The sequence below is a fragment of the Branchiostoma floridae genome, chromosome 19 (genome assembly GCF_000003815.2).
Source record: "Branchiostoma floridae strain S238N-H82 chromosome 19, Bfl_VNyyK, whole genome shotgun sequence".
Taxonomy (NCBI): Eukaryota; Metazoa; Chordata; class Leptocardii; order Amphioxiformes; family Branchiostomatidae; genus Branchiostoma; species Branchiostoma floridae.
In genome coordinates this window covers 2,389,189-2,398,747 of record NC_049997.1, presented here as the reverse complement: position 1 = coordinate 2,398,747, position 9,559 = coordinate 2,389,189, and the positions used below count along the sequence as shown (strand labels likewise).

Here is a 9,559-nt window from a genome sequence, read left to right as displayed (position 1 = left end):
CAAACATGGCGTACCGTCGTTTTGAAGCTCACGCTGTGGTGACTGTAATTGAAGACCACAAATTTCAAGAAAAGAACTCGGTTGTAACCTTGAATTCGTCCTTTTGATATAAAGGGGATATTAACACTTGTTTATTGAAGCAAGGGGGCATAAAATGCTATCAACTTCGGTATACCGCAAAATCGTTGCACATCACAGCACGTTGCATGTACTACTTGTTGCTGCAGTTCGTCAGGGGGCGCTTCTGGGTTAACTGGTGGCTGGACCGCTCGTGTAGTACTCCGACAGTCCGCTAGGAGCAAGACTTAGCAGGGGAAATTCGTCTTTCGCACCACCAGAGACATATATGCAAACACTTAACTTCTTGGTTATCATTCTCAGTTACAAAATGACGGAAAAAAGATTCCTGCCTCAAATCCATACCTTCATGAAATCTTTGTATTTTGGAGGGGTATTTTTTTTGGACAAAATATAAACCATGCATGTTAATTTCACATATTATGTATACTCCTCTCTCACTGCCAAAGAAATTTGAACGTAAACGCCAGCTCCATTCAAGCTTCAGTTACAACTCGGCCTAGGAACAAACTTGGACCCGAGCCAGCCGATAACCTTGAACACACACCAAAACAAACAAACAAACAAACAAACAGAACGAAAACAATACATCCCTTTCCATGGAGGTAAATATGAGCACAGGAGGGTCCAAGAGCTTCGCATTTTGGACAATCTAGGTGTGTCTGATAAAAAAGAGCAGCCAATGCTGGCGTAAATGTCATCGTCCCCGAGAGACCTATAGTTTAAAGTCCTTGAGACGCGACGGAATGATCGGCAAGTGTGCAACTCGCGTGTTGTACTTTAACCAGTACAACTGCTTCTTTAAACCTCTGTCTGGAACCAGCAGACTGCGAAAATCAATGCAGCATGCCAGGGCTTATGGAAAGGTATGTGGTCTGTACCAGACTGACTACGTTGGCTATCATAGGGAGAATAATTTGGCAGGGGAGTTTTGCTACCAGAGGAATGGGCCGGCTGCGGAGAGGAAATATGAGAGAACTTTATTGCACGACATTTGTACATGGTACAATGTATGGCAACTGCTATTACAAGTAGGGATAACACAAGTCTTTGATATAATGTAACATCAAAGACATGAAAGTTCGAACCTAAGGCCACACCGATTTAATTTCTTGGTTCACGGATTCGCTCGCTCCTATTTTTTGGGAAAAAAAATAAAAATAAAAATTACCACTCAGCAAATTTTCACCATTAATTAAACCATTCACCAACTTTCTGGTGTAGCAAATTGGCCTTTATATTGTAAGCTCCTTAAAGTGTGGATACAGGTGCTGTTACTGTACAAAAATAGTGTTTTTGTACTTTTTTCAAGCTGAAAACTTTTTTTCTTTATGTTTTGGATTAGCCGTTACCTTTACCCCAACCATTTTACAATTTTTATTTTTATTTTCATTTCGCCCTCTCGCTCCATATTTTTTATGAAAAAATCCGTGAACCAAGAAATTAAATTGGAGTGGCTTAAGCGTGGACTGACGTCGACTCCGGATCCCCTGGCCAATTTCCCGATTTTTTTTCTCCGAATTCTACGATCCTTACACCCCAGTAGACAGGCCTGGTTGAGGGATTACCGTAAACCGTCGAGGGCATGGCATGGCATGGCGTACGTGTGTTCTTCGATTTTATACTTCATTGCTCCTCTTTGAAAGTTACTGAAACTGTCGCAAATCAAAGCCGCGGGCTCTTTTTGAAAGGTCACCCGCAAAATGTAACGTTACGTAATACAAATTACTCAGTAATTAGTGCAGGTTGAAGAATCTTGACTGTTTTGTCGTCATTACCTGCGTATCTTCTGTTCTAAGTAAGCATAAAAAGAGCACCTGAGAGGATATTAGCCTTGGTATTTTGCCAAATTGCAATACGTTTATGATAGTCTGACCAGAAATATTTTTCTTTTATGACGTTAAAACCTCATTGATCCGAGCTACTGCGTTCTGCATGTCATTGTAAATTTCTCACCAAACATTTCAGCGTAACATGTGATTCGAAGTTTATTCGGTACATTGCGTTCTCACAATGTGTATAACACCATTTGAACTTTTTAATGCCGTATGTTCACAGGTGGTTCTGAAATCATTTATTGAAATAATCATATCACTGTAGATACCAGTGGAAAGTGCCAAGTCTCCACCGGGCCTTCCGTAAGGAGTCATGAATTACAAATTTCGTTTAGCCTCTACCAGGCTCCACATGTACAGGTCGCTGGAAAATAGTAGAAATTGGCCAAATAAGACAGAAAACACACCAGAGGAGTTAGATGGCCGAGGAGTACAGTTTGAGATCTCATGATTTCGTCACAAATTATGGTGATATGATTGAATGATTGGTCAAGAGAAGGGTATCATTTTAGCTTTGCAAATGAAAATCTGTGTTGGCTAAACTTCCCTGGCAACTTCTCCCCATAGCCAGTGTAGTTCGTCTGGTGGAGTCTCAGAAAGTGCCAATTTCTCCCCGCTTGACGACGAGACAGGATTCCCAGAAATTACAGGTAAAAATCACCCTTAATTCAGTCTTAAGAAACTGTCAACCGGACGAAGAGCAGACTTACATTTTTAATCCAACATAATTTCAAACTGCACGCTTTTCCTTATAATCACCTAACACACACATTGGCTTCCGGCCAACGCGAGACAATGTTTTCGAATCCATGACGTCAGGGTGACGCAGACATTACCGACCAATGATAGGCTTTGTTGATCCACTGTGCTATTTATAGTGTGGGAACATATTAATAATGCCCTTGACATACTTATTACACTACAAAGGGTCTGCAAACAGCTTTACCCAAAACATATATGTCTCGAACAGCGATGGGGCCAAACACAATGTCTAAAGGCAAGGTAGCAATTTGGGATCAAAATAGTTGACAGAGTAAATATAGTTGACAGAGTAACTGTAACAGTTACCTTGTGTATCTTATTACATAGGTATCTAATCCACATTGACATAACAATGACAGGTTCTGTATTACATCAGTAAAAAATGGACAGCATACTACACTATTGTCAAAGTTTATATAAAAATATGCCCAGTTACCGCAATTGATGAAGAGAAAAGTTAATAGAGACAATGCAACAGAGGAAATAGAGAAACAGGTTTAGATATACATTCTATGTCGTAGCCTTTCCTTGAGAGACACCTTTAAAAAAAGTCCAATTATGCCACTCCTGTAAGAGTCAATTTGGACTACTCTCCAAGCAGAGGTTAGGCTCTGGCTTATTTTGGACTCTTTTCAGCTTTTTATTTTGTATGGTTTTCTTTACCGGGTCCCGAGACATAAAGAAAACAATAGAAAGCCTGATAAAAGCGCCTAAAACACGTCAAAACACAGCCGGAGCCTAACCTCTGCTTGGTGAGTAGCCATTCACGCTAAACGGGCCGTCCGACCAAGGACACTATATTAGATAATTAACGTCGAGTCGCTATGAAATTGGGTTCATCATTAAAATTTCATCCTCGCACTTAGTGGCACGTTTCCAACTTGTGAAGGAATTGTTCCTGCCGCGCCTATTGAGGAATGATGAGCCTTTGACACCCGTCAATCACGTTGTGAATAGCAACAATGAGACGGGTGATTTGGGCTCGCGCTTGTCACAAATCAAGGGTAATCAGACGGCTGACCGACGTCATAGAGATTATCCCTGATTAGATGTACTAATCCCGCTAGTCAAGGCTCAAAGTAGCCCTTAGAACTGTGGAAATCTACCCGTGAAAAGAGCCGACTAAATACAGTAATCATTAGGTAGATGTCTAGATCTGGCTACGGTTGTTTTTGTACGTCTTTTCGCTTGTTCTGTTCTCTATCAAGTGGCTGTCGCTGTCCATAGACATTCAGTAAAGAAACAAATGACATTTGAGACACGTCGCTAAACAAGCGAAAAAGTGAAATGAATCCATGTTAACTACACTTGCAGTCGGTAAGGCTTTTAGACGGAAACTTGCAGACCAATGAGCCTGTATTTTTCTTCTTCTTCTTTGAGGTACAGTACCCTCTAACCACTGAGGAGGATATACGATATACGATGAGAATTTAAGGTATTACGGTTCAAAGATGAGCCTATGTCAATCTAATATTATTAATAGTTCTGACGATTTTTATTTGTTATTGTATATTTGGGACAAAAATTGCCGACCGTCATGAAGTTATCATGGTAAGCGGCATCGAAGTAACTGTTTGGCTTCGGCTTTTATACTTTGCGTCTATTGACTTAATTTGTACGTTTCTAAGCAGTGCGCGCGCCAATGAAGAAATGTATTGATGTACGTTTAATAAAGTTGTACCACTAGAACCTACTGTGGGCCAAAATAAGGCACATACATACATCTGCTAATTAAAAAGATCATTGATGAAGACGTTTTCAGTTCAGCATAATTCAAATATCCGTAGAATTTTGTGATCCTAGGAAAAGCGGAGCTGGGCAAAAATGATTTTATCCACAAACGGGTTCAAGAACTATAAATGTTTCACATTTTGGGACAGTCGAGGAAAAGATTCTCAATTGGAAACGACGAAAATTGACTAAAAGAAAGAATCAGTGCAGATCTTCACTGCCAACAAAGTGAGTAAAGTGTTAGTTCCAAAGTTTTTTCTTCGGCCGAGACATACCCATACACCAGGTATCGCAAGATTACAAACCAACTGACGGTCGACCGTGGCAACGAAAATATAACGTTCTGCTCTAAAGACCAAGGAAAGTTTGTTTCGAACTTGAGAACAGCGAAGACCAATACTCCTGGCTTTTGTAGTTTATGTCTACCATGCATGCAGCTTAAAAAGGAAAACTAAAATTTTCGTTTGTTTCCGTGCTATCGAAACTTGCTGTCCGGTGAAGCTGAACGTAGCGACGGAAAACCCAGGGTCTTAAATTTGGTCCACCTCTTTCAACCAAATGCGAACATGAAAAGATGCACAGAAGAATCGGGCGAAAACTTGCAACAAGTTTATGATTTTTGTGTTAAAACACACGGTTTAGCTATTAAATGAATATGGTTATCATAAAAGTTCGTATGAGTTGGGTAAATACATTTATGAGGAAATATACTGTTCTCTGACTCTTTTTATTTCTTACGCAGACTTCCAACAGCACTGGGTATTTTTGCAGGAGCGCTAGTTCGCAATTTTCAACAAGGGCTAAGGTTGAAGTCACTCTCTAATGCCCGGCGGGGATACGCGCTTGCCAAAGCATAAAAAGTAAAAGCCAGTGCAAAAATCCAAGAAAAACAAGAAAACACAAAAAGACAGCGCCGAGTGGTAGAAATCTACAAAAGAGGAAACTCTTTAGACTTACTGAAGCTTTCAACTGACTGTCTGGCTCAGCCCTGGGTCAAACAGCTGAAGAGGACCCAGTGATTCAGTCGAAACTTCAGTTAAGTCCATTTTCTTACGTACATTTTCTGAGTTGGAGAATAGTTTACTCCTTCACAAGTTATATTGTAATATACACTCACCAGAATACACGGGAAGGCAGGATGCTGGTTAGGCGGCGGCAGGTGCTGTGGGTAGACCCGCCGGTCCTGCAAGGCGCACGACGGTCGATCCCACCCGCCATCGTAGCCCCACTGGTCCCCGTACGGGCCCTGCCCCTGGTCGCCCGGGTACTGATGTCCGTGGTACTGCTCCATCGCTAGGACCGCCAGCTAGGAGTGCGTCTGAGTTTCTGAGTAGTCTTGGACTTGGCAGGTAAGTTTTAACCAGTCTTAGTCACCTGAGGCAATTTGCATATCTCAGTCATTATAGAACAATGATAAAAGCTCCTTGTAAAGATAGACTAACTCTTCGCCTTGTTGATAAGGCAATGATTACATAATGGTTACCTCATACCCTCAGGTGGGAAGGATACGAGACACGAGCGTTTTAAGGATTAGGCTTGCTTATCACTAAAGACTGGTAAAGACGCCTTGCGGGGGAGCAAAGGAGTAAGGAAAGAACGTTGGATGAACACATGAAGGAGTGAGAAGAAGTTACCATTACTCGCTTAGATTATTAAAACACTACTCTTGTCTACTACGTAATGTTTGTTGAACTTGAGTCTAACTAGATACTTTCATACGTGCGTAGGTTATATGTTTGCTGAGTCATGCCATAGTCGAACCGTAAGGCTTAGGTCACATTTTCAAAGAGGTGCCCGGCCGGGATGTTTTAAGAAACGAAAACTTAAACTGCATATCTAGAAATATACACAGATCATTCTCATGAATCTTATTTTGTCATTATGTGTATTTTGATGTCTTTTATATCATTCTTTTCGCTCCCAAGAGCTGCCCGGCCGGGCCCCACTGTGGAAATGTGACCTAAGCCTAAATAGCCCTTCGAGGCAGGATAAGCTCCCAGTAGACCTACAATGGCCTAAGATAGTATCATAAAGCTGCTCAAGGACCTTAGCCGGCCAAGGAGTGTCATTTACAACGGTTGGCAAATGACACCCCCTAGCCTACTCTCCAATCAGAAGTTCGGCTCCGGCTGTTTTTTATATTTATTTAAGCGGCTGCGATACGTAAAGAAAACGGCCGGTACAAACTAGAAAGCCCGAAAATAAAAGATAAAAAACTTAAAAAACATCCGGAGTCGAACCTCTGCTGGAGCAAGGAGCTTTTATCAAGTATCCTTAGCCGGCTAAACGCCTTTGCCTGTTTTATGATACTATCGTATGCCACCGTAGGATCCACTTGGAAATAATTTCATTCATCCGAATACGAGAGCCTAAAGGAAATAAAAGTTATCTAAAACACAAACCATATACTTTTGAGTGAATGATTAATTGTGCAATAAAGTATTTGCCACCTGTTGGCTGGATTGCATGCTCCTCAAACATTTTTGGGCCGTACGGCATCCATACGCACGCACGCACGAGAGAGAGAGAGAGACAGACAGAGAGAGAGAGAGAGAGAGAGAGAGACAGAGACAGAGACAAACACACACAAAAAGGCCATAGATACACAGCGAAAATTCGTCAGATCGTGCTGTTTTCTTCTGTTGGATCAAGGACATTAAACAATTACTATAATGTCATTGGTTGATCTAATCGCACTATTGATGTCTCAGCCTACACGACCGTGTGAACATCGCCGCTATAACTTAGTATAAGAAGAAGATGACTCGCTAATCATGGCTTACTTTCCAATGGCGCGTCAGTAACAAGACTTGACTGTTGATTCATCCAAGTGGAACTAATAATCTTACTTTTGTATTGCTCAATTATCCGGCGCGTAAACATGTGTCCCATTTTGTCCTGGGTGATCCTCTTTCATCTTCTTTTGTGCGGAGAAAATCATACTTTATCCAGATTGAGTCTTCTTAGAGGGAAAATGACGAGTTGAGATTACCTTTGTTAGTCTAAATGTAGACTTTGGTGGAAATGTACGCACAGGTTGCCAAGAAACGTTTTTCAGGGATCGTCTAATTACACGCTGGATCTGAAAGTTGTTTTGGTGAAGAGGAATTCACTCCTTCAAAAGTAGCGACTGTCTGCTTGTTAAACGTGCTCAGTATAAGTCCGCTTTGCAGCCATTCGTCCATCCATCATTCTGTTCATCCATCCATCCATCCATCTGTCCGTGCGTCCGTCCATCCATCCATCCGTCCGTTCATTCATCCATCCATCCATACATTCGTTCTTCCATTCATCTATTCATCCATCCATCCATCCATCCGTCCATCCGTCCATCCATCCATCCATCCATTCGTTCTTCCATTCATCTATTCATCCATCCATCCATCCATCCATCCATCCTAAGAAATATCATCATGTTTTGTTGTAGTGTGTTTTATTCAGAATTACTTTGAGTGACGTTTTTTGTCATTTTACATTGCCATGAAAGGCATCGTATTTCTCTCTTCATAAATATATAGAACATATCAGTCACATTTCACAAAAATACACCCAAACTTCTGTGCTGTAAATACACTGAACACTGGTGCAGAAGGACAAAAACGTATCTGGTTCAAAATATACTCTTCTGCAGTTACAAATTCAAAATATAACAGAATCAACATCTCAACTAGCCGACATAAACACCAACAAAAAGGGTCCAAACTAACAACAACAGATAATGCACCACTGAAAGACTTTCCAATTAATGCTGGATGTCCCTAAGGGGGGATCAAAGTGTTTGCCAAGCTGTTTAACAGAATAATCTTCCCCAATTCCAAGGACGAAAGATACCCTTAATGATGGTCACACTTCAGCTCTAGAGCAATCTTTGGATTTCTATCAATTCCCACTTTTCTGGAATTTCACACTCGTTTGCACCCTCATTATCAGGCTTGTACAATAAACTTCTTACACACAAAACATGACAAGAAAACGTTTTGCTGAAACAGACCCCTCACTTACGTATTAGGTAGAATAGCATGTAAGCGATCGTGATCTCTTTGATCTGGACAAAGAGTGTGCATCGTTGGTGAGTTCATCGTTTGATCCCATAATGTTCTCTGAGTGGAGGAGAAATCCCTTTCCCACCAAAATGTCCCACCAACATAACATTTGCTGTCCATACAAAAAGTTCAGAAAATTCTTGAGGAATGCAAACTTTCCATTAGAATATTTAATCACTATTTTCAGTCTATATACATACATGTACACACAAAACTATAGAAAACACACCACAGTGGGTTCGTGAAAATAGAAATTCTGTAACATCTATTCAAATCAATTGTTCAAACTTCACAAGTATATACAAACTTTTTAGCAAATTTCTGGACATATTTTCTTTGCTATTTTGGAATAGACTGTGAGTGTTTATTATTTGTGCTTCTTAAAGATTTAATTTTGGAGACATAAGGCACTTTTAACATTTAGGACAAAATTCTTTCTTTCAACATAATGACACAAAAACAGAGCAATCTGGAAAGGTGTTGAGTTTAGCAGCAATAGCTTTACAAGAGTTGTAAGGCACTATGTTTATCGATTTATGAACAGTTGTCATGAGAGTTTACTCTAACTCATGGTTTAGTAGTTGAGGGCGCAGAAGAGAGCCACCCCCCTCTTGATCCAGTGGAACTGTTCCTTGTCTGTGGGAATCTCAACAGCGACAACGTAGTTTGTGGAGTGACCAGTGGTGGACAGAGTACCTGTGTGCAAACAAGACAAAACATCAAGAATCGCACCCAAAAGCAGTTACTCATTACAAGCAACTGGATATGATTTTCGGAACGGTCAGACGTTTCCGACAGCCATCCAACAGAGAATGCCTTAAGTTCTAGTTAAGTTCTAGTTCTAGTTCATAGTCTGCAAACTTCCTGGTAGGAATGTCACGTAGACGGAGGGAAATATCATGCAGACACAGAAAACAACAACAACTTCAAAACAATATTGTTTTAAGCACTTAGGTGTTATCTCTATCCCTAAAATGATATGTCATCATGCAACAATCCTGCTTTCTCAATATTTTTAACAACACTGAAAAGTCTTGACTTAATTTATTAGCAAGACTGTTTCTGGCTTTATTCAATTTTTTTTTCTTTCGTCCCACTCGTTTTCTTGGG

The 9,559-nt window shown here is 40.7% G+C and overlaps 1 protein-coding gene across 1 annotated transcript in view; it reads right to left on the bottom strand.

Moving 5' to 3' along the window:
• Positions 1-8,604: 8,604 nt before the first annotated feature.
• Positions 8,605-9,559, bottom strand: part of LOC118406315 (dynein heavy chain 1, axonemal-like) — a 77,410-nt gene continuing 76,455 nt past the window's right edge. Inside the window, 1 exon segment of the mRNA XM_035806241.1 lies at positions 8,605-9,145. Coding sequence (XP_035662134.1) covers positions 9,024-9,145 — 122 coding nt within the window. The 3' untranslated portion in view covers positions 8,605-9,023.